The sequence below is a fragment of the Lynx canadensis genome, chromosome D3 (genome assembly GCF_007474595.2).
Source record: "Lynx canadensis isolate LIC74 chromosome D3, mLynCan4.pri.v2, whole genome shotgun sequence".
NCBI classification, from domain to species: Eukaryota; Metazoa; Chordata; class Mammalia; order Carnivora; family Felidae; genus Lynx; species Lynx canadensis.
The window spans coordinates 83,091,137-83,115,598 of record NC_044314.2 but is presented as its reverse complement, the minus strand read 5'-3'; the positions used below and the strand labels follow the sequence as shown (position 1 = coordinate 83,115,598).

The 24,462-nt window shown below is 57.1% G+C and overlaps 1 protein-coding gene across 1 annotated transcript; it reads left to right on the top strand.

Annotated features, from left to right (window-relative positions):
* The first annotated feature begins 555 nt into the window (after positions 1 to 555).
* PLBD2 (phospholipase B domain containing 2) lies at positions 556 to 24,383 on the top strand. Its single transcript, XM_030336151.1, has 12 exons — positions 556 to 860; positions 7,594 to 7,687; positions 10,476 to 10,634; positions 12,547 to 12,647; positions 12,818 to 13,032; positions 17,272 to 17,369; positions 19,140 to 19,300; positions 19,929 to 20,024; positions 20,271 to 20,342; positions 20,973 to 21,125; positions 21,698 to 21,860; positions 22,084 to 24,383. The coding sequence occupies exons 1-12, from the start codon at positions 571 to 573 to the stop codon at positions 22,249 to 22,251; spliced, it is 1,770 nt and encodes a 589-aa protein (XP_030192011.1). The 5' UTR covers positions 556 to 570; the 3' UTR covers positions 22,252 to 24,383.
* The last annotated feature ends 79 nt before the right edge of the window (positions 24,384 to 24,462 follow it).

Below are 24,462 nucleotides of genomic sequence, written 5' to 3'. Positions count from 1 at the left end.
GTTAGCTGTCTTTTGACTTTGCTTACGGCGTTTTCCACGTGTAAAAGTTACAGAAGATTTTATGTACTCAAATGCATTGATCTTTTATCACATCTGGATTTTAAGTCATAGTTGGAAGGCCGTCCCCCCGCCCCCCGCCCCCCGCCCCCACACACAAGCTATGGAGGAATTCACCCATATTTTTTTCACCACTTCTGGTTTTGTTATTTACATCACGTTCTCATCATTTAGGAGTTTGTGTGTGGTGGGAGGAGTGGATCCCGGGTCAGATAAGTACATAGAACAAAATATTAGCCATAGATGGCAGGCACACGGGTATTTGCCACGCTTGCACCTTTTCTCAAGGTTTGACAATTTGAAAGATAAACAGGGGGCAAAGCGAGCGAGGCAGTTGGCTTAGGTGGACAGGGGCGCCGGGGCCCTTTAAGACGGGCCCCGCCCACCCCGGAAGAGCTCGTCCAAGCCCCGCCTCCCGCCGCGCCCCGCCTTCTCCCCGCCTGCGCCGGCCTAGCCCTCCGCCGCCGAGTGCAGTCACGTGAGCCGGGCTGCGGTGCCCCGGTCCGCGCCGTCATGGTGGCCCCGATGTACGGCTCCCCCGGCGGCCGCCTGGCCCGGGCGCTGACGCGGGCCCTGGCGCTGGCCCTGGTGCTGGCCCTGCTGGTCGGGCTGTTCCTGAGCGGCCTGACGGGCGCGATCCCGATCTCGGGGCGCCAGTGGGGGCCCGACGGGCCGGTCCCACCCTCCTCCCGCAGCCGCTCGGTGCTCCTGGACGCCGAGACCGGCCAGCTCCGACTGGTGGATGGCCGCCACCCTGACGCCGTGGCCTGGGCCAACCTCACCAACGCCATCCGCGAGACCGGGTGAGGGTTGGTCCGACTCCGCGCGGGACCCGCTGAGGGAGGGGGTTGCATGGACACCGGGCCTCTCGCCCGCCCCTAGAACGGGGCGCCTGTCTCCCCGAGGGTCACTTTTCCCGCCCCTGAGACTGCAGCATAGCCATCCGAACCAGATCCCTGGGGCTAATGCAGCATCTCTCAGCTCATGGGGACCAGTCCCTGGCCTTGAGCCAAAGGTGACAGTACCTCTGTTACCCTAGAGACCAGATCCCTGCCACCCAGGCCCCAGTGACTCCATCTGCATCAGGTCCGCGGAGCGCCGCCCCCCTCCCCCCATCTTGGGCCCGAAGGCTGGTGATGGCTCTTCAAGAGAGAAACTCTCATCTCACTTCCTTGGTTGTGGTGGCTTACCCCATGGGTGCCAGCTTCCTGCCTCTGTTCTAGAACCAGGGCAGCAGGACTGAGCCTAGATTGTAGGCCAGTGGGAAAAGCGCGAGGTCCCTAAATTCACATAGACCCAGACAGTGTGTTTGCTTGGGCTCTTCTCCTTTCTCTCCTCTCTCCCGGTCCTCTCTCCTGATCCTCTCTCCTCTCTCCCGGTCCTCTCTCCTGATCCTCTCTCCTCTCTCCTGGTCCTCTCTTGCTTGGCCAGATAGTATGGAGCCAAGTGCTCGGTCCTTGGCAGTCACGATTGCTGTCCTTATCGCTGGGACCCCGGCTGTCGTTCTGACTCCCTTGCTTGTCTGGGCTCCCATTTCTGTGATCCAGATTTTGGATGTGCTCCACCGGGAGGTTGAGTGGTACCCTCTCAGGCCCTGTACCAGGGCTTGTGCCCATTCATTCATTCATTCACTCACCTGATGTACTTGGCTTTGGGACACAGAGCTGAGCAAGGTGAGGGTCCCGATTCAGTGGGGAGGCAGGCAGTGCCAGGAGGGAAACCTGAGCCCGTGGGCGTGGGGAGAATTGCCTAAAAGCCTTGTCAGCAGGGCTCAGGCCCTGGATCAAGGCTGTGTTGGGGATCCTAGTGAACCCTAAGTTCCCCTCTACCGCCCTCCCACTGCCCCCATCCACTTTGCTGGCATGCATTAATTCCTGCAGGTGTTGGGGAGATACAGAACGTGGGAGACACCCCCATTCTGGTGCTTTGTGGGGCTTGGGAGGGTATCAGGTAGACAGAGGGGACATTGTGAGGAAGGATTTGCTGCAGACACAGCGGGTGGGGCTAATCTGGGAAGGCTCCCAGGGAGAGGAGGCCACAGGGTGGGCTAGAGTCTATGGCAGGAACTAGGGCTCTGTGGCTCTGTGACTCTGGAATCTGGTTACCCTTTCTCTGCTGACTCATACGTGTTTTGGGCCCTAACAAAGCCAAGAGGGCCTGACAAATCTCTGCCTGAATGCTGGCGAGGAAGGAGGCACAGAGGTGAGGCCCCGCATAGGGCGGGGGCTTTGTCTTCAGGAGGCCCCCACTGGGCTGTGTTGCTCTGAATTCTGGAAAACAGACGTGGAGAGAGGACTTCCTTGATTGTGCCGGATGGAAAGGTCTTTCAGGCCCAGCTCCTTTGCTCTGCGACCTTTGCTCTGTGAAGGGTAAATCCCTTCACCTCTCTGAACCCATTCCCTCCTCTGAAAGGAAGGGGGGGAAATTCAGTGGGGTCACAGAAAGCACCTCTGTTTACTGAAAGAAGGAACGAGTGAAAGAAAGGAGCAGGTGCCCTCTGCCCCATTTTATAGTTGGGGAAACTGAGGCCTAAGGCAAGAGGCCAGGTCTCTTCTGTACTTCTCGCTTTCACCTCCCCTTTCCAGCATCCTTTCAGTCCAGTCTTCCCATTTAGCACTTGGGACCATGGTGTAGGGAGAACTGTATCAGAAGCAGGGAAACTGAGGCCCTTCAGAACAACCTCTTAGAACTCAGAGGTGAGACGAACTACATGTGGGGTTTCCTGGTCCCCGATCAGCAGAACCGCCGAGCTGTGGGTGACTGTCTCATTTTTCCAAGGGTGGAGGCCAGGAATTTGACTCGTCTTTTGTTTACCTGGACTCGGGATCTCTCCTCCTTCTGTCCCCCAGATTTCGCCACAGGATTGTCTGGCTAAATTCCATTTCCTCTTCCCACATAGTCTGCCCTCTCTCAGTTGTGCTGTATCTGATCTTGGACCGATACTCCCCGTGAAGCCTGAAACAGTTAGGGTTGGGTGCGTGGGCATCTGAGCTGCCCCAGGAGGCAGAGCCTTCGCCAGTTTGGCTCTGACCTTGGTGCTGGGGAGGCTGAACCCTCCAGCCTTACCTTTTCCCCCTTCCTTGACGCCCCCCTCCGTCAACCAGCTGCTTGATACAAATCACAGATCACCTTGGAGTCAGGAAAGGAAGAGAATACCAATAAGAGGGAATTAACCTGTTAAGAGGCAGAGAACTAGCCCAAATCCACCAGCCAACAAGCAGAAGCTTGTGAAGTGGATAAATACCATCCAACTGTTCTTGGAAGTCAGAAAAGATAATCATATTCCATCAAGAATGAGGAAGGAGTGATAGCCCCAGATGAGGTAGGGTGGCCTACATACCGAGGGTGCCCAGGGTACCCTATACCCCGAAGCAGGGCGTGGTGACCGGGGGAGATTTGTGACCCCCAGCTCATCTCACAGGAATGGGCTGGTTTTTCTCAAACGTGGCCTCTTTAGACCCTGGAATCGTCAGGCATTAGGCACCGACAGCGTAAAATCGCAGTGTGGCCCATAGACGTTACAGAAAAAACAAAAAAAACCCCCAAAAAACCGGAGGGAACAGATCAGTGTACCAACTTTTTATTTTTGTCGAAGGAGTGCATTAAGAACAAAACAGAGAAGCATTTATTGACCTCTGTCAGTTTTATCTCCTAACAGATCAGCCCTTTTAGAGCCAAATAAGCAGAAAGGACGTGTTCTTTAATAGAGAGCAGTCTAATGGGTACATTAAGCTTCAGAAATGCTCTTGTCAGTGGTTTTCTCTTGACCGGGGGTCGGGGTAGAGTTTGGCAAAGTGGTCGGCACAACAGGGAACCTAGAGGCCGTTTGCCCAAATTCAAGCTTCCCCGTTTTACAGATGGGGAAGCTGGGGCTGGAAGGGCAAGGACATGTAGTATGAGGCCGAGTGTCTGCCTTACTGTCAGAGACATTTGGGGCCCTTCGCCTGCCTCATCTCTGTGGTGACAACCTTGGAAAAGAAGAAATTTGATGGGCGCCCGGGTGGCCCTGTCGGTTAAGAGGCCGACCCTCGATTTCCGCTTGGGTCCTGGTCTCACAGTCCGTGAGGTGGAGCCTGCTTTGGGCTCGGGCTGACATCGCCGAGCCTGCTGGGGATTCTCTGTCTCCTTTTCTCCCTGCCCGCCCCACCCCCCATAAACAGATACATATTAAAAAAAAAATCATTTGATTAGGCCCAGGGCCTGTGGCAACAGAGGGATCCTCAGAGATCAGCCTCAGGGGCTCCAGCCCTGAAATCTGGTGACTTAGAACAAAGCCCCTTGAATGGGAACTCCCTCCATGCAAAGTATTCTGGAAATAGGCGGAAACCCATCAATCTGGGTTTTCTGAGGGCAAAGTGAATACAACCCACCTAAATGGAGTCACCTCAGTTGCCCTTTGGCACGAGGCCGCACACCAGGAGATGGGGGGGTGGGGGGGTGGGGCTATTGCTTCCTGCTGCTTCTTCCTCGTTTCCGTTCTCTTTTAAGTTTTTGGAATTATTATGCAAGTAGTTAATTGTATTGGACAGGTAATTAATTATTATACAAGCAATTCTTGTGGTAAAAATCCCAGCAGTCTAGAAAGTTAAGACAGGATGCATGAAGTAAATATATAGCCCCAGAGATAACCAGGGTTAGCTCTTTCTTCCAGAACTTTCTGTGCATAAATAGGCCTAAGTATGTATGCCTAGGTATAAGCATAGGTATGTGCGTGCGCCCGTGTGTGTGTGTGTGTGTGTGTGTGTGTGTAAAACGCTTTCACACAGACCACCAATTGCACTTCTCTAATTAAAAAAATTTTTTTTTAAGGTTTATTTGTTTATTTTGAGAGAGACAGAGGCAGCATGAGCGGGGGAGGGGTAGGGGGAGAGAGAGAGAGAGAGAGAGAGAGAGAGAAAGAAAGAGAATCCCAAGCAGACCCCGCACTGTCAGCACAGAGCCCAACGCCGGGCTTGAACTCACGAAGTCATGAGATCATGTCCTGAGCCGAAACCGACAGTCAGACGCTTAACCGACTGAGCCACCCAGGCTCCCCTAATTTTTTTTTTAAAGGAAATTCTTTTTTTTTAATGTTTATTTTTGAGACAGAGAGACAGAGTGCAAGTGGGGGAGGGGCAGAGAGAGAGGGAGACACAGAATCCGAAACAGGCTCCGGGCTCTGAGCTGTCAGCATAGAGCCCGATGCGGGGCTCGAACCCACGGACCGCGAGATCATGACCTGAGCCGAAGTCGGATGCTCAACCGACTGAGCCACCCAGGCGCCCCAGCTAATTTTTTTTTTTTTTCTTAACGTTGCCTCTGACATCTCGTCAGCACATGGCACTCTCTTCCCATCAGAGCAGTCTCCCTGTTATGTCATTACCTGTTTACATGCCGACCCCTCCCCCCCTCCCCTGCATTGGCCTTTGGAAGGCCGAGCCTGCTTGTCATTCATTTCTTGGCGCCTGGTACCCAGTAGGCTCTCAACGAGGCTTGCTTGCCCAAAGTATCAGGCGTGCACATTTTGATCGTCTTTTCCTCTCCAGAGCCCTCTCTGGGGCTGAGCTGTTCCGGGCCTGGACCCCTTCCGGGGGCTTTTTAGCCGCCTCCCCATGAGGCTGTCCTGGCTGAGCCTGGCTGTGCCCTGTTTTGCCTCACACTCTCATTAGTGCCTTCCTGTAGCCCTCATTTTCTTCGCAGGAATTGCCTTAACCAGCGTTTCTCCCCTAGGTACAGAAGTCACCTGGGTGAATAGTTTGGTGTCCTTGGAGCAAGGATGAAATCCGGAACCACACGGGAAAAGATGGATAGATTTGGCCGCACACACACGAAAACCTCTGTGTGGCAAAAACAAAAGCGAAAAATCAATGAAAATGCAAACATATTTTCAGTGTTAGTGACAAGCGGAGGGCTAATGTGGACGTAGAGAATTTCGCAGATCAATAAGCAAAGATAAACACAAGGGAGAAAAGAGTGAAGCACGTGAACCAAAGAGCTACAAATGACCAATAAAAACGTAAAGACAAGTGCAATTTAACCGAGGAAAGGATTACAATGAAAACAACACGATGGAATTTTTCGACCATTGCCCGAGCAAAGGTGGGAAAGATTGATAGGAATCATTCCCAGCCAGGAGTGTGTACCTTGTGACGAGGCAGTCTGTTAGTTAGAAACACGGGGCCTCGGGCCCTGCCCCAGACCTCCTGATCAGAATCTGCTTCTGAACAAGGTCTTTTAGCGACACGGATGCACATCAGAGTTTGGAAATGCTGCTTCCCAGGGGGAATGGGAGTCAGCCTGCCTGGAATTGAATTTCGGTTCTGCCCTTTGCCGGCTCTGTTTCACGCTGTGGGTCTGCGGACCTGGTCCGCTCCATGTTTCTGGGAGCGGCGGGCTGGCTGGGGCATGTTCTCAAGTCAATAGCAGAGGCACAGGAGGGCGAGTAGAAACCAAGGAGGCCTCCTCCTTTTTTTTTTTTTTCTTTTTAAATGTTATTTATTTTTGAGAAAGAGAGAGAACCAGAGTATGAGCTGGGGAGGGGAAGAGAGAGAGAGGGAGACGCAGAATCCGAAGCAGGCCCCAGGCTCTGAGCTGTCAGCAACAGAGCCAGACGCGGGGCTCGAACTCATGAACCGCGACATCATGACCTGAGCCGAAGTTGGACGCTCAACTGACTGAGCCACCCGGGCGCCCCAAAGGAGGCCTCTTGAGGGCTGATCTTATAACTGGCATACGGTCATTTCCACCCATGTTCTGTTGGCCAAAGCAAGTCCTGTGATGTGACCGAGCCCAAATCAATGGGGCGAGGAAGCGCTTGGCTGTTGGTGGGAGGGACCACAAAGTCGCACAGCAGAGGGCACAGATACGGGGGGCGAGGGGAGTAGCACAGGCTCCCGCAGCAGTGACATAACTCTGTGCCTTAATTTCCTCCTCTTGTGTGATGGGGGGTGGGGGTAACCATGCCGACCTGGTAGGGTTGTAGGAGGGTCGCGAGGATAAATGAGTTCGTACATAAGAAGTGACTAGAACAGGGGCGCCTGGGTGGCTCAGTCGGTTAAGCGTCCGACTTCAGCTCAGGTCACTATCTCGTGGTCCGTGAGTTCCAGCCCCGCATCAGGCTCTGGGCTGATGGCTCGGAGCCTGGAGCCTGCTTCCGATTCTGTGTCTCCCTCTCTCTCTGCCCCTCCCCCGTTCATGCTCTGTCTCTCTCTGTCCCAAAAAAATAAATAAACGTTAAAAAAAAAAAAAAAAAGAAGAAGTGACTGGAACAGCGTCTGGCACAGGGGAAGCCCTCACCGGACGCTGGCTGACGTGATTGTGGGGGGTGGACGTGGATTGGTACCGCTTTGCGGGGGACGGATGTTTGTCAGTGTTTATTGAAATGAAAAAAACATGTGCCCTTTGACCCAGCACTCCTCTTGATGGACATTCGCGTGAATGGCCGTTCCTCACTGTGTTTTTCAGGGTTTACCGCTAGCGATGGCCGTGTGCCCAGCCGGGGGCTGGCTTTGCATCTGTCCCCGCGCTGACCAGGTGTCCCCTCTCCTCCCCGTCTAGATGGGCCTTTCTGGAGCTGCGCACGAACGGCCGCTATAACGACAGCCTGCAGGCCTACGCGGCGGGTGTGGTGGAGGCCGCCGTGTCTGAGGAGGTAAGACCGGACCGGGGGGTGGGAAGGGGGGGACCCAGGGCTCCTGCCTCCCGCCCCACCCAGCGTGTCCCCCAGGGAGCTTTGAAGGGCTCTGAGGTGAGGCGTGTGCAGAGGGGGCTCCCCTGCCTCTGCCCCCAGCCCTCCACCTAACTGGGGAGCAGGGGCTCACGTGCGTTCTCGGAAAACTTAACGCCAGGTACCGTCTGATGCGTATAAAATATACGTAACGTGTCCCAAGTCACGAAGCACAACGATCCAACGGACAACCAGACTAAAACGTAAGGCTGTTACTGATACCTTTGAGGCCCAGCCCCTGCCCCCAGAGGCACCCGTCACCCTAAATGTGACTTCCATTCATGCATTCACTTATACGGGGGATAGAATTCACATGCCGTAAAAGTCGCTGTTTTAAAATGCACAATTCAGTGGTTTTTAGTCTATTCACGGGGTTGCGCAACCGTCACCCCTAATTCCAGAGCATTCTCATCGCCTCAGAAAGAAACCCCGTGCCCCTACCTCCCTTCTCTCCCTCACCCCAGCCCTGGGCAACCCTTCATCTACCTCCTGTGTAGATTCGCGTGTTGTTAGCGAGGTTTCATGTGAACGAGTGGTCGCCTGTGTCTGGCTCCTTTTACGCGGCGTCATGTTTTCAAGACGCATCCACGTTCTAAAGTATATCGAGCCTCGCTCCTTCTTGTGGCCACGTGATACTGTATCGTGTGGACAGAGCCCATTTCATTCATTCGTTCGCCCGTGGACGGACACCCGAATTATCTCCCCTCTCTTACTTCTGGTGACCTACTTGTACTTCATGTGATGAATCCCCAGGCAACATACCTACTAATCTGCTTTACTTGATTTGGGGCGCTGCGAAAGGGATCTCATAAATTTCGGAAGTCAGCCCGTGTCACAAGCAGGTGAGGCTATGGAGTGACAGCCCTTCTCCCCGCCCCCTGCGTGGGTGGAGGTGTGACGCCCGCTTTGGAAAATCATTGGGCAGTAAAGAGCCGAGGCTGCCCACGCCCGGGGTTCCAGCGGCCCCGGTCGTCGGGTGTGCCCGGGGCGACCCGAGGACGCGCTTGAGGGGCTCAGAACCGCCTTAAGGTGGCAACGGCCGAACGCCCCTGGCGCGCGAGTGCCCAGGTGGTGCTAGGGTGGCAGAGAGCCGATGACAGGGCCTTGACAAGGAGTGAGCAGCCGAGCTGCATCCAGGTGCTCGGGGGCGAGAGGGAAGACCATGCGACAGACCACAGCACGCAGTGGGACACTCCTTTAAGAAACTCACGCTCCTCGTCGTGATACCCCAGCAGCACTTTGGGACGCCCTCCTGGGATCCCAATGTCGGCGGAGCTGCTCAGACGCTGGGTCGGGCCTGTGCTGCTTGGGGCGCTCGGTGGTGAACGAGACCTGATTCCATCTCTCGGGGGGCCCGAAGCCTGCCAGGAGCACCGGGGCAGGGCCACAGGGCTCCCCTGTAAGGGATCCCCAACGCGTGTGCCCGGAGCTTTGCCCGCCTTCTCTCCCTGATCCTGCTCACCCCACCGAGGCCCAGAGAGGGGAGATCACTCACCCAGGGTCACACAGCCCATCAGCAGGGAAGCCAGCACTCAGACCCGCCTCTGTCTGCCCAGAGGTTCTGCTGCCTCCCCTACTGGCCCGGGGGGCTCCCCGTGACTGGCCACTGCGTCCTATCCCAGGCTGTGTCCCCCGCGCCCAGGCCAGAGACTGGTGTAGGCCAGGCGCTTGGCAAATGCTTCTGGAAGTAGGGGAAGGCTGCATGGTCGAGGTGGCATCTTACCGAGGCCTCGAGGGCTGAGTAGAATGTGAGGGTGTTTCAGGGAGATGAACGCAGAGTGGGGGGTCCATCTACACCTTCCCCTGGTTCGAGTCTTGACTCTTTGATTCATTACCTAGAGGACCTCGGGTAAGGTCCTCGCACGCCTGTGCCTCAGTTTCTGCAGCTACGGAGTAGGGATGCTCACGGTAGCGTTTTCTTTACGGAGTTGCCGTGGGGTTCGACAGGGTTGGGTCACGCAGAGTGCTGTCAGTGCTGGCTACGGGCAACCGGCCACTTCTCCGTCGCGCTGCAAGTTAGGGGACTTCCCTCCCCCTGCTGGAATGTCACTGGGTGGATTTGGGATTCCAGGTCAGGTCTGGCTGATCTTGGCCGGCCTCCCCCGGGCTTCTGCAGTCAGCTGACAGGTCAGCCGGGGCAGCCGGGTGACCTAGAATGGCCTCATTCCTGTGCCCGGGGATGGGCTGTCTGCCAGCGGGGGTGATGGGGCGGCGTGGTCTTTAACCTCCCAGGAAGGTGGTCCAGGCTTGCTCGTGTGACATCAGAGCAGCGGGGGTGTGGAGGGCCTCTGAGGGCCGGTTGAACGGGCACGCGTTCTCTTGCCCACATGTCGGTTGTGAGTTCCTTGCTGTGTCCTCGGGGCTTAGGATGGGGACACAGTAGGTGCGTAAACGCAGTAGCTGAATGGGGACTGAATGGGGACGTAGACTGGGCGTCTGAGGCTGTTCAGAGGCACAGTCTGAACAGACTTTGAACGGCGGAGGCTTTCAAAGGAGGGAGGCAGCCAGAGGCTCTGGGCCCCCGAAGGGACGAGAGCGGGGTGGAGGGAGGAGAGCAAAGGGGCGGAGGGGGCCTCCCGGGGCGCCTCGGCTCTTTGGAGGCTGGGGTGGGGGCGAGGCATCGGAGCCCGAGTGGGGGGCCGGCTGGGTCCTCCGCGAGGGGAGCAGCCCGGCTGCGCCACCCCGGCCCGTGCCCACCTCGTCCGCCCCGCAGCTCATCTATATGCACTGGGTGAACACGGTGGTGAATTACTGTGGCCCCTTCGAGTACGAAGTCGGTTACTGCGAGAAGCTCAAGAACTTCCTGGAGACCAACCTGGAGTGGATGCAGGAGCAGATGCAGCGGAACAAGGGCTCTGCTTATTGGCATCAGGTGGGCGTGGCCCCCGTGCCCATTGGGCGGGGCGGTGGGCGGGGCTGCTTTGGGGACCTGACTCTGCTGTGGGTGCTGTTGCTCTGACCGCCGGCCTCCCACCCCTCTTTGCCAGCCCTTTCCCCTCACTCTCTCCTTCATCCTTCCCTCCATCAGTCAGGCCTTCCTCTTTCCTTCCCTCCCTCTCCAGCCACCCGTCCATTCCTCCGTTTGTCTGTCCATCCATCCAGTCTTCCCTCCTTCCCTCTCTTCTTCCCTTTCCCTCTATCCCTCCCTCCCATCTGTCCTTCCAGCCATCTCCCCACCCACCCACCCATCCATCCGTTTATCCATCCACCTACCCATCCATCCATCCACCCATCTACCCACCCACCCATCCACTTCTCCATCCAGCCATCCAGTCTTCCCTCCCGCCATACTTCCCTCCCTACCTTCTGTCTTCCTTTTCCCTCAATCCTTCCTTCTCTCCCTTTCACCTGTCTACCCATCTGTCCATCTTCCATTCATCCTTCCCTCCCTGTCCATCCTTCCCTCCCACCCCGCCCTCTGTATGTCTAGTCTGTCCACACATTTACCACCCACAAGCTTATCCCATCTTTCACTCTCTTCCTCTCACCCATCTGTTACCCCCACCCATTATAGCCCCACCCTTCCCGCCATTGATGTGCCCCATTGGGTTGTCTGTCTGTGTCCCTGTGCACCGTCTACCCATCTGCACACTTCCCCCCTACACCCCCTCCCATTCACTTGCCCAGCTGTCTGTCTGACCAACCACCCTGTCTGCTTTATTCCTCACCTTCTTCCTGGCCATCGGTCCTTGAAGCACCTGTCAGTGTGAGTCTGTCCATCTGTAGCTCCATCATGCCTGCCCTCTCTCCCTATCTTAAATCTTGCCAGGGGCTGCCCTGTTCCCTGGGGATCATGCCCACACACCTCTTGCACCTTCTCTGTCCCCAGCTTCGTCTCTTGCAGACCACACTCTGTGCTCCAGCCTCCCTGACCTCCTGGTTCCTTGAACCCTCCTCTTCCCTCAGGGCTTGTGGCCCGCTGCTCCTTCTGCCAAGAGCACTTCCTCTGCCTGGCTTGCCCCCCACCCCTCACCTCTGTCCGGTCCCCACACTTCCCTGTGGTGCTCTAGTGAGGGACTCAGAGTCTGTCTTCCACCGCCCATGAGGACAGGCGGGGATCACATCTACTTTGTTCACCAAAATACTCCCAGTGCCCAGCACAAGGGCCGGCACATAGTGGGTGCTTTATATGTAAGGGATTGCTGAATATTTATAGATGAAGGAATGGGTCTGTCTTGTCCTGTCTGCCCATCCAGTCTATGCACCTGATTAGATATCTGTCCTTCTGTCCACCCTGCCATCCATCTGGACGATTGCTTCTCTTTCCTTTCCTTCTACATAACTTAGTGGCCACCCATCCACCTTTCAGTCCTGCCTGCCTGTCTGTCTGTGTAGCTTAGCCTTTTGTCCATCTGTCCATCCATCTTACAGATGCTAGGTGCATGGTCAAGGCCCTACGGGGGACACAGTGATGATCTCCCTGGTTATAGAACAGTGACAGTGACAATGGGGGAGAAGTCAGTTACAAGACACATGCCCTGAGGCAGCAGCGCAGCCAGTAGCTAAACTCAGAATTGCGAGCAGTTGACAATGGGTCAGGGCTGGCTGCGAGGCTTCCTGGAGGAGGTGGCTTTGAACTGGGCTCTTAAGTGGGAGTGATTTAGGTTGGAGCAGGGAAGAGACATATAATTAAGTAAGTAATGGCAGGAAGGGTGGGTGCTGGGTAAGAGGGGGGTCAGGGCTGGCTGGAGCCATGAGGGTGCACCTGGGCCGCTCCTGCTCTGTCTGGATCCCCAGACCAGAGCCCCTCCCACTGCCTCACCCTCCCTCTGCCCCTCCCTCAGGTGCGGCTGACCCTCCTGCAGCTGAAGGGTCTGGAGGACAGCTATGAAAGCAGTGTGACCTTTCCGACTGGGAGGTTCACCATCAAACCCTTGGGGTTCCTGTAAGTGCCACCCCCGGAGTGGACAGGGTAGGGGAAAGGGCCCCGCTGCCTGGCCCGGCCTCGGACCGCTCAGCTCACCCTCCAGAGCCTCAGCTTCCTCCTCTGGGAAAGGGGTGTGTAAGTGCACTCCCGGCAGGCACGGTGACCCTCTGGTGCCCGGCCCTGCCCAGCCTGTTGCAGCTTGCTGGGGACCTGGGAGACCTAGAGCCAGCCCTGAACAAGACCAAGAGCAAGCACGTCATGGGCTCTGGTTCGTGCTCCGCCCTCATCAAGCTGTTGCCTGGCCAGAGTGACCTCCTGATCGCCCACAACACCTGGAGCTCCTACCAGAACATGCTGCGCATCATCAAGAAGTATTGGTTCCAGTTCCGGGAAGACCCCCAAGGTGGGTGGATGCGGGTGTATCTGCGTGCGTGGGCGCGTGTGGGCGCGCGGGGCGGGCTGGAGGGTGGGCGGAAGGTGCGGGCCTCGGCCCCACGCACGCCGCGGGGCCGCCCTCAGAGTTCGTCTCATTTTTAACACGTCTGTTTCCTTTTAGTTCGTACTTTACAAGGTGTGTCAGTCACCTGTTGCTGCGTAACAAGTCAACCCCAGTGTAAAACAACCAAAGCTTGAGACCCAGCCATTTACTTGTGCTCGTGGGTCAGCCGGGTGGTTTTGTCATCCGGGGCCAGGCAGGCCTGGGTGATGGTGGCCAGGTCCCTGACGCTTCTGCGGTCAGCGGAGGTGGGACGGCCGCATTTGCCCGTCTGGGGCTTGGCCGTCAGCTGGGTGTTGGGGCGGCCGGGCCGGCGCAGGTTCCTTCGTGTGACATCTGGGCAGGGAAGCGTGGAAGGCCTCTCGAAGGCTGATTGAAACCGTTGCTCAAAGCAAGTCAAGTGACCCGCTCAGATGTGAGAGGTGGGGAAGCAGAGCCTGCTGTCTGAGGTGAGGAATTGGAGGGTCCCACTGCAGACGGTATGGGTGCGAGATCGGGAAGAAGGATGGCCATTTGCGCAAATGCTCAGCTGCGTGAGGAGCGTGCGAGTAGGTTCTTCCTGTCCAATGTGAAAAGTTTGCAACTAAGGCCCAAGTGCCCCAGAGTGGCTCCCCGCCCACCGATCCCCGGCCCCAGCGTCTCCCCACCACCCCGGCCGCCCCGAGGTGGCCACTGCCTCATGTTCGCAGTGCCTCCCTCTTGGCCACCCTTAAAAATCAAATGTTGCCAGGAGGTGGCGAGGCGGTGGGGAAACATACACCCTCCTCCTCTGCCTACGGGACTGGGGCTTGGTGCTGCCTCTTTGAAGACGAGCCCAGCCGGCCTCTAATAAGATTCAAAATCTGTCTCTCCCATGGTCCAGCAGTTCTTGGCTCGGGTCCGTCCCTAGAGAAACATTGCGACTTCCTGCACAGAGCCCGGGTACAAGGATGTCAACTACCATAATGGTTTGGAAACAACCTAATGCCCGTTAATTTCAAGTAAATTTCCGAATTGACTGACATGTATACAGAGAAGTGTGCGCGCCATTCGTGTGGAGCTGGGATGTTTGCGGCTTGAACGGCCCTGGGTGCAGCACCCACATTTGGCCTCACCCCAGCATAAGCTCCATCTGATTCTTACGGCATAGACTAGGTTTGCCTGATCTCGAATGTCACGCGAGTGGAAACACGCGGCATGTGCTCGCCTGTGTCTGAATTCTCCCGCTTAGCGTGATGCCTGTCGGGCTCGTCCATATTGTCACCTGCAGCCACAGGTCTCTCCTTTCCGTTGCTGTAGATCCGTGAACACTGTAATGTCTTTTTAAAAAACCTACGTAAGGGGACGCCTGGCTGGCTCAGTCAGGAGAGCCTGCGACGCTTGATCTCAGGGTCGTGAGTTCGAGCCCCATGCTGGGAGCAGAGTTTACTTAAACAAAAACCTACATAAGTTATACACATGTTACAGAAAATTGGAAAATACAATAAAACGTTCACATAGAATGACAATCACTTTGAATGCCGCACGACCCCTGGGAGATCATTTCGGAGACTATTTGGTTATGTTTTTTCCGAGACTGAAATATACTTTATTTTTCCATTTGCTTTAACTGATTTGTATTATGCTAGTAACATGTGAATACATTCGTGCGGACACAAATTCTAGCAATGTAGGTGAAGAAATACATCTCTCCCGTGAAACCCTTCTCCCAAATTCCAGACCCCTCCTAAAAGGACACCTGTTGCCACTTTGGTTTGGATCGTCTAGATTTTTTTGGATGCCTTTATAATGTGTATGTATGAACCTTTTTTTTTTTGGTTAAGTCTTTATTTTTTATTCTTATTTTTATTTTATTTATTTAATTTGTTTATTTATATTAAATATAATTTATTGAGGATGGCACCTGTTGGGAAGTCTTTATTTTTTAGAAAAGCTTTAGGTTTACCGATAAATTGAGTGGCTATTACAGAGAATTCCAATATACCTTCCCACTCCTTTCTCCTATTATAAACATGTTGCATTGGTGTGGTGTATTTGTTAACAGTTGATCTAGCAATATCCGTATGTTACTGTCAACCGAAGTCCTTAGCCTACATTCAAGTTCAGTCTGAAAAGTATGGTCGTACGGATTTTGGTGAATGCACGATGATGCGTATCCGCCTTTATAGTATTATACAGAAGAGTTTCACTGCTCTAAAAAGTTTGTTTTAAAAAGTTAAGGTTAGGGTTAGGGTTAGGGGTTAGGGGTTAGGGGTTAGGGTTAGGGTTAGCTCCAGGCTCTGAGCTGTCAGCACGGAGCCTGCGAGATCGTGACCTGAGCTGAAGTCGGACGTTTAACTGACTAAGCCACCCAGACGCCCCTGGCCTTGGAGAAGTTTTGATAATTGCCATGTTCAGTCCACCTTCTAACTGCTGGATGTTAAACTTTAAACTAGTTCTTAGTTGAGGACTTGGGCCATTTCCAGGTCTTTGATGTTTGCAAGACAAGTGGGCCCCCAGGTAGAAACACTAGGTTAAAAGACGGGATAATTAAACATTTTAGTCTCAAGATGCACACAGCCAAACTGCCTCCAAAAGTGGCTGGGCCAGTTTATACTTGTCCACAAGGCTGGGAGGTATCAGCTTTTCCCTCAACCTTGCCAGCACTGGGTGTTATGTTTTTTTTTCCATTTTTGACATTCTGATGGGTCATAAATGACATCCTGGACTGAGCTTTTTTTTTTTTTTTTGTATTAACTTTACTGATGGTTAGTTTAAACACACGTGTAGGATGTATATATTGATGGGTTTGGACAAACACAGACAGTCATGTAACCGCCACTCAGTAAAAGCAGAGAACACTTCCGTCACCCGGGAAGGTCCTTGTGCCCTTTGTAGTTGTCCTTCCAGCAACCACACCCCTGATCGCCTTTCCATTACATTAGTTTTGCCTGTTCTAGAACTTCATATACACCCCCCCTGATTGGAGGCCTACTGTGTACCGCCGTAGGCTAGACGCTCTTCACCTTGGCACTCTTGGAAGTTAAATCCTTAAAGAAAAGGGAATCCCTGCCACTTTCGACAACATGGACGAACCTGGAGGGCATTGTGTGAAGTAAAATACGTCGGACACAGAGAGACAAATACTGTATGATCTCATTTATAGGTAGAATCCTAAAGCGTGGAAGCCGAGAGTAGAAGAGTGGTTGACAGGGGCGGTTGGGAGGGTGAAGCAGGGGGACGTTGGCCGAGGGCACAAAGTTTCCGTTCTGAGCTGAGTAAGTTCTGGGGATCCAAGGTTAACTGGGTCGTGACACTTGAAATTTGGTAGGAGAATAGACCATAAGTACTTTAACCCACATGAGATGGTAACTATGTGAGGTGATGGGCGCCCTCCAGAGCTTGACCGTGGGCATCATTTCACAGTGTGTGTGTGTGTGTGTGCGTGTGTGTGTGTGTGTGTGCGCGTCACTGCACGCAGTGAATACAGGTAACTTATTCATCAGTTATATCTCAGTAATTCATCGGTTGTATCTCAGTAAAGCTGGAAGACAAACAAAAACAAAGCCCGTGCGCTCAGACTTCTGGGTTTTGCCCTCTGAATTATCATTTTTACAATAGGTCTTTGCAACTAAAAAAACAAACAAACAAAAAAACAAAACGGGGGAGGGGTGGAATGCCAAGGGGTGCCTGGGTGGCTCAGTCAGTCAAGCGTCAGACTCGATTTCGGCTCAGGTCATGATGTCACGATGGTGAGATCGGGCCCTGTGCTGAGCGTGGGGCCTGCTTGGGATTTTCTCTCTCCCTCCCCCTCTGCCCCTCCCTTGCTCTCCCTCTCTCTCTCTCAAGACTAAACTGTTACTAAAAAAACTTAAAAAGGAAAGCCAAAGCGTTCTCGTAAATGAAATATATTTTTAAAGAAATGTGTGTGTATATATATATATCTTTTTTTTTTTTTTTTTGCTACGGCTTTCCTTTTTACACATGCACACACAGACGCGCACACACACACACACGGCAAAGGCATGGTTTGCTACACATCAGAACGGATGGAGGCCCCCCCCGAGGCCTGCTGTTCCCCACCTGGAGGCTCTGTGTCTTGGGCAGGGGCGCAGGGGTCCCCGGATGGGCTGATCTGACCTGCACCCCTATCCCCCGCTGGGCTTACTCTCCCCCCCCCCCCCACAGTGAATTCTCCGCTGGCTCCTGGCAACAAGCTGGTCTTCTCATCCTACCCTGGCACCCTCTTCTCCTGTGACGACTTCTACATCGTGGGCAGCGGGCTGGTGAGTGTCCCTCTCGTGTCGCCTTTCTCCCCGGGGCTGCCGATCCCCAGTCCCTGCCGGGGCTCCACATTGTCTGCTCCGCGATCACCCCCTCAGCGATCCGTCGCTGGTTTGGGGGCCCGTTTGCGGTTTTGTTCGTGTGTCTTTAGCATACGCCGCCCCTCCCTCCACCGTGACCTTGCTGTTTCTCGTGCTGCCTCCCCTCTTGCCTTCCGCACACTCCCTCTAGCCCGGCCAGGTTTTCTGAATAAATGTTGTTTCCAATGTGTTGTTTTTAATCGGTTTTCCTGGCCGGGGTCCAGACTCGTTTAGAAATCTGTTCCTGGCATCCCCGAGCCGGGGCATTGAGCCCTGAGATTGCAACATGCGGAGGAGAAAAAACATTGCTTTAAAATAATACCCTCCTCGCAGAAGGTGCCAGTTCCCGGGGTGGGGTGGGGGGCGGCGGGGAGGGGCTCCTTCCTTCCCTGTTGCTTTCTGAGAGAAGCATGGGGTTTAGCTCCCTTAAATGTGGAAGGAAGCGCGAGAGGGCCAGGTCGTGGGGGCGGGGACCCCCTCGCTGCAGTCCTGGTGGGGAAAGGAGGGTACGGTCTGGGGAAGGACAGCTGAGAAGGTTTCATCCAGTTTCCCTGGCAGGAAATTAACCTTCCAGCAGGGTCCTTAACTGTTTCTGTGCCACAGACGCCTTTGGCAGGCGAGGGGGTTGTGGACCCCCTTCTCAGAGTAACGTTTTTAAACGCATAAGCCAGAATATAAGGGATCATAAAGGGAACCAATTATACTGAAACGCGTTGATCGCAATACCACGTAGGGAACCTTTGCATGTTGTACACGTGCTGCTTACTGAACGCACCGAAGGCCTGACCACCGTGACGTAGGAGGAACGGGGAGCAGAAATGACATCCTGAGCGAGGTGCCGCCCTGTCGCATGCTGGGCAGACGTCTGTGACCTCTCTTGGTGACGGTCTCTGGTGCCACTCGTGCCACGGGGAGCTGCCAGTGGAAGGAGATGCCGAGTTTCAGTTCGGTGGGGGTGGGAACAGAGATGCGCTGTTTTCCCCTCCCAGTCTGCCGGCTCCCCTCGTCCCGCCCCCGGCTCGGAGCTCCCCTGCCCCGAGAGGGGAAACCGCCCTCCGGGGCTTTCCGGGCCACGCCGGTCCGAGTTCTGGCAGTGGCTTTGGGTGCTAAGAGCAGTAGAGCGAGGGACAAGGAAGGGACGGGGTGGAAGGAGCGGAAGACGGTGTTCCCACCCGGGCGTTGCTATCACGGATTGGTGTGAGAGCCGGAAGTTCGGTGATCGAATCTCGGCCCATCCGCTTACCAGCCATGACCTTTGGCACGTCCCCTGGCTGTTTCGGGCCTCACTTTACCTTTCAGTAAAGAGGGGCATCAGAGGTCCTGCCGCGTTTTCCTCAAGCCCCCCGACTTGCCCTGCAGAACTGCAAGGCAGGTGTAGAAATGGGATGCCGTCTCTCTGGGGAAAGATTTGACCGACTTGGTCGGGAGAACGGGTCCAGAGGAGCAGCACCGTGGGCTCCGTCGGGGGCTGTTCTGCGGGACAAAGCCGGATGCGTGATCGTGAAGCCCCCTCGGCGCTCAGCCAAGGAACCAGTGAGGAACGCGCACCCAGACCAGGACCCGGGGTTTCCAAAAGCTGTGAATAACCAGCGTGCGGACCACGATTGGGGCAGCATTGCCACTTGGTGGCAGCGTGCCGCGGTCGTAAGTCAGGTGGCCCTTCAGTGCAGCGTCCCTTCTGCTCTCCCACAGGTGACACTGGAGACCACCATCGGCAACAGGAACCCGGCCCTGTGGAAGTACGTGCAGCCCAAGGACTCTGTGCTGGAGTGGGTCCGCAATGTCGTGGCCAACCGCTTGGCCCTGGACGGGGACGCCTGGGCGGACATCTTCCAGAAGTTCAACAGTGGCACGTGAGTGGGCTTCTGGCACTGTGGCCTCCTCATCCCCGAAATGGACCAACCCCCCCTCTGACAGTCACGCCCCCAGGGAACTGACGTGGCACCAGGGCCACATACCCCACACCCTCCGCAGAGCCCTCATGGTTCTTCCTGGAGTTGGAAAGTGCCTTAAAGTCTTCTCCCTTGTCTTATATCTAGGGAAACTGAGGCTCAGGAAAGGAAGGGCTTTGCCCCTCTCCTGCAGGCTCTTCTATCCAGGGACAGGCTCTAAGAGGGAGGCCAGGGAGAGAACCTGGAATATGAGAGCTCTGGGGACAGGGGAGGGCTGTGTGAGGAAGGGGGCGTGCGTGGATGAGGGCCTGTGCACCAGAGACACTGGAGCTGGACATTGCAGGGCCTTGGAAGGTTGGGCAGAAAAATTGACTTCTGTTCCAATAAGCACTGGGGAGCCATAGATTCCTCTGGAGCAGGCAGACGGTATGATGAGAGCTGACGACACCTGTTCAAGCTGCAACGTCAGGGTGACAATCAGACGGCCGGACATCCCCCACCCCACCCCCACCCCATGAGTCCCTACTCCGCGGGCCACTGGGGCGGTGGCCCCAGGGTGTGTTCAGTCCCCCTTCCTTGGGCACGGCAGGTACAACAACCAGTGGATGATCGTGGACTACAAGGCGTTTGTCCCCGGCGGGCCCAGCCCTCGGAGCAGGGTGCTCACCGTCCTGGAGCAGATCCCGTGAGTACTGGGGGAAGGACGGGAGGGTGTTCCAGGCAGAGGGAACCGCCTAGGCAAAGGTCTGGAGGCATGCTGGAATGTGTGTGGGAAGGCGAGCATCTGAGGAAGGCCAGGTGGGAGAGGGGAAGATTCAGGACGCAATCTACCCCGGGGCAGTGGGGAGCCATCAGGGGTTCTGGAGCAGGGCAGCGCCCACAGGTGCTCCTTTTCTCACCAGTCTTGCCCCGTCTCCCTTCTCGGTCCCAGGGGCATGGTGGTGGTGGCCGATAAGACCTCGGAACTCTACCAGAAGACCTACTGGGCCAGCTACAACATCCCGTATGTCCCCACCCCTGCCCCATACCCGCTTCACCCTTGCTCAGCTCTCCGGGCTGGCCAGGGGTCCTTCCGTGCGTGATCTTTTCAACCCGTGGAGCAGAGAAACCGCTCTGCCCTTTCTTTGGCCAGAAAAGCCCTGCCGGTCTGGGGGCTTAGGTCTGCACCCACGGCAGGGTGGTGGGGGTTGGCCCGGCTCAGGTGCCGACCCCTGCGGTGGCTCCCTCGCCGTGTGTCCTGTAACTAGGCTGCGCAGCCGCAACCTCTTGGCCCTCTGTCCTCTGCCAGACGAGAGATTTGACGCTTACGACCCCCTCCCGGCAGCCACGGCCACTGTTCCCATGTCACAGATGAGGAAACAGGCCTTGCGCGAATGCCTGCCTTTCCTGAGGTGCCTTCCGCAGCTGTTCAGTGGCGAAGTCGGCATCTGAACCCATGTCTCTGGGACTGCAGAGCCTCAGCTTGGTCACCTCACCAAGCCGCCCCCACCCGGCCTCAACGGAAGACGTTGTTGCTGTCCTGTCGTGGTTGTTAGTGATCATGTTCTGGAGTGACCCCCCCCCCCGCCCCCCACCTCCCGGGCCACAGCCGGTGTGGTCAGAGGCCGGGAGTGACCCTCCTTGTGCCCCGTAGGTACTTTGAGAGCGTGTTCAATGCCAGCGGGATGCAGGCCCTCGTGGCCCAGTACGGGGACTGGTTCTCCTATGACAGGAGCCCCCGGGCCCAGATCTTCAGGCGGAACCAGTCGCTGGTGCACGACTTGGACTCCATGATCCGGCTTATGCGGTGCGTGGGGCAGCGGGGGCCCCGAGTCCCGTGGGGGCTTCCTGTGCGCTTTCCTGGCCCTTGTGTGACCCTCACGGCGAGCCCGGGGGCCGCGGGGCGGCGGCCAGCTGTAGCCGCGGGTGCGGGAGCCCCGTGGCGCTGTCCTCCTGTTCCGGACGAGGGTGCCGGGCAGCTGTGCGGTGGGCCACCCCGTGCCAGGCACCGTGCCCGGTGCCAGAGAACCCGCACCGAGCAGGGGCGCCCTGGCCGTGGGAGGCGCGGAGCCCGTCAGTCACGCGCACCGATGTGGGCGTGAGCTCGGGCTGGCGGAGCCCCGAGAGATGCCAGAAGGGGGCAGGATGGGGCATCTAGCCCGGCTTGGGGTTGGGGGCGGCCTGAGCAGAGACGAGCCGCTGAGCATGGCGCGGGCAGGTGCAGGGGTGAGGGAGGCCCGGGTGGCGGTGGGGGGGGGGGGGGGCGGGCACCTGAGGGCGGGTGGCTTGTCCCGGGGCTCTGCCGCCACGGGGAGCTCAGCCCCCTCCTCGGCCCCTTCTTCCCGGCGCGGCTGATGCCCCCTCCCTTCCCTCATCCAGGTACAACGACTTCCTGCACGACCCACTGTCACTGTGCAAAGCGTGCAGCCCGCAGGCCAACGCAGAGAATGCCATCTCGGCCCGCTCCGACCTGAACCCGGCCAACGGCTCCTACCCTTTCCAGGCCCTGCAGCAGCGCTCCCACGGGGGCATAGATGTGAAGGTACGGCCCCGCCCTGGGCCTGGGGGCTGGGGGTGGGCTTGGGGAGGAAGGGGGAGGGCGGTGGTGACGGCTCAGGTCAAAGCGGATGGCAGGACAGGAGGCAGGGTCGGCGCTGGGCTGCGGTCGGGGTCAGAGTTCGGGCTGGGGGTCGGGGCCCTCCGGATTGGGGCGGCTCGGGGCCCGGCCTGGGCTGGTGCTCAGCGGCCTCTGCCCTGGCCCCCAGGTGACCAGCATGGCCCTGGCCAAGGCCTTTCAGCTTGTGGCGGCCAGTGGCCCCACGTGGGACCAGCTGCCCCCGTTCCAGTGGAGCGCCTCGCCCTTCAGCGGTCTGCTGCACATGGGCCAGCCCGACCTCTGGAAGTTCTCGCCCATCGAGGTGCGGTGGGACTGAGCCTCCGTCTCGGCCCCACCGACCCCCGCGGGGCCACCACGTGCCGCGGCCCCGACCTCCCACCCGCCCGCTCCGTGGGCTTCGTCACCTGCTGTGCCCAGATCTGGGACCCGGGTCTGCCAGGGTTACTCTCATCTGGGTCGTCTCCTAGGTGGGACACGGGGCCCGCCGGGGCCCAGCACTGACTCGTTCGCTCCCCGTAAGTGGGCGAGTGCCGCCCTTGTCCCCTGCCTCTGCACCTCTCTCTCTGCCCCGTCTGCTTCTCTCTCTCCCCCGGCCTGGGGCCCTGTCCTCATGCTGCCCTCTCCTGAGGGCTTGGGAGGGGTCCTCGGGTGGGGTTCGGGGCCCCTGCTGGGGCAGCGGGGGACTGTCTGGGTCCCTGCCTCCCGGTGTCATTCCTGCCGGTGGCTCTGGAGCTTGTGGGGTTTCGGCCCCGAGACCTGGGCGTTGCCTCTGGTTGGCATCCGTCCTGCCACCTCCCGCCCCTGCCCCCCTCGGGAAGCAGCCCCCTGGTTTCCCTCCTGGGCGGCTTCCCTGAGGACAGAAACTTGAAAACAAACAAAAACCAAAGTTTCTGGTGACTTGTGGCTGCGGGGGTGTGAGTGTGCCTCGTTGGCCTCGTTGGCTGCAGCCTCGTGCCCCTTGCCCCCCAACTTGGGCCTGCCCTTGGCCTCTGGGCCGTGCCCACAGCTCCCCTGCTGTAGGAACCAAATCGCAGGCTGTGCTGCCATTAAATGAGAGGCCGTGGCCCCTGTGCTGTGCTTTTTGGGGCAGTGGGGAAAGCTGGGTTGCTGCCTTTTCTCCTCTCTGGTTTGGGTTCTAGACCATCCACTCTTGCATTCTCTTGTCCATTCTTCTGTCTATCCACCTATCCATTTATTCGTTTGCCAACCCTCCTATCTGTATCTACCCACCCACCCACCCAGCCACCCATCCATAGATCCATCCATCCATCCATCCATCCATCCAGATGTTCACTGAGCACCTACTTTGTTCTGGGTCCTGTCCTGGGGCCTTCTGAGCCAACAAGACTTTCCCAAGTTCCACTGTGGGGTACTACACAAGGTGAAACAGAGCCTGTCACCGTCTGACCTTAGCCGGCTGGTCGACCCCAGCCCTCTGCGCCTCAGCTCTTGTAGTGGGCGGAGGGGTCTGCCTCGCCTCTTTTGGGGGCTTTGTGCCGACACAGGCGGGACAGTGGAGGCTGGAAGCAATCCAGTGTTCTGGGCAGGTTTACTTAAACTGAGCGCTATTTTAGTCGCAGTCTGGCCCCCGGGGAAGAATTGTGGGGCCCGGGGGCTGCTGGTATGCTGTTCTTCCAGCCCTTCCTTGGTATTCCGTCCCCTGTAAGATACATGTGTGCCCCTCCTGGCTGGAAATCGGGGGATCAGCCTGTGTCCCGGGCGGGCTTGGGGTGGGGTCCCCACTCTCCCCTGAATCTCACAGCCCCTGCTGTTTGCTCGGCTGGGTGGGACTCTGCGGAGGGAACCGCATCGTGTCCTGAGGGGCTCAAGCTTCACCCTGACCTTGGGGATTCAATGCATTGCCTGAGGCTGCTGCCGGAGGCGCAGGGATGCCCGTGAGCAGCGCGGTGCCCCTCTCGGACCTCGGGGAGCCCTGGCAGGCCTTCCTCGGTCTGTTTTCGTTCGCTGGCTTCCGCCCACGCTTTCCTCGGAAGACGGGTGTCGTGGTTTGAGTGACCTTCTCTTCAAGTCCGCCCCTTCCCCTACCCCGGAGATGGGTGTCCAGTCGGTGTAGCTTTGCCCACCCCCACCGGTAGGGGGCTCGCTGCTCTGCTCCCAGCGGTTCTGTGCTAAGTCATTGGGCTCCTGGCCTCGTCCGCCTCTCCGGCTGGTTCCGCCTCCAGTGGAGGCAGCCCTTGCCCCAGCTCTGGTTCAGCGCCCTTCCTTGCTTCCTGCTCGCTGTCTCCGGGCGCGCGAGCCCAGCTGCGCGCAGGGTCCCGGCCTCGGTGTCCTCGGGGTCCCGAGGTTACAGGGGTGAGGGTGCAGGGAGCTCGCTGTTGAGAGCCCGGGGCCGCGAGCGGGGGGGTGGGGTGGGGGAGGGGAGGGAGGCCGACTGCGATGGAGGAGGAGCCCAAAGGACCCTCAGTCCATAAATATATTGTTTTCTTTTTCAACGAAAAAGTCTGCAATTAGAAAAACGACTGAGGGCGGGGCTGGGCGGGGCTTGGGGGGGGGAGGGCAGCTGGTT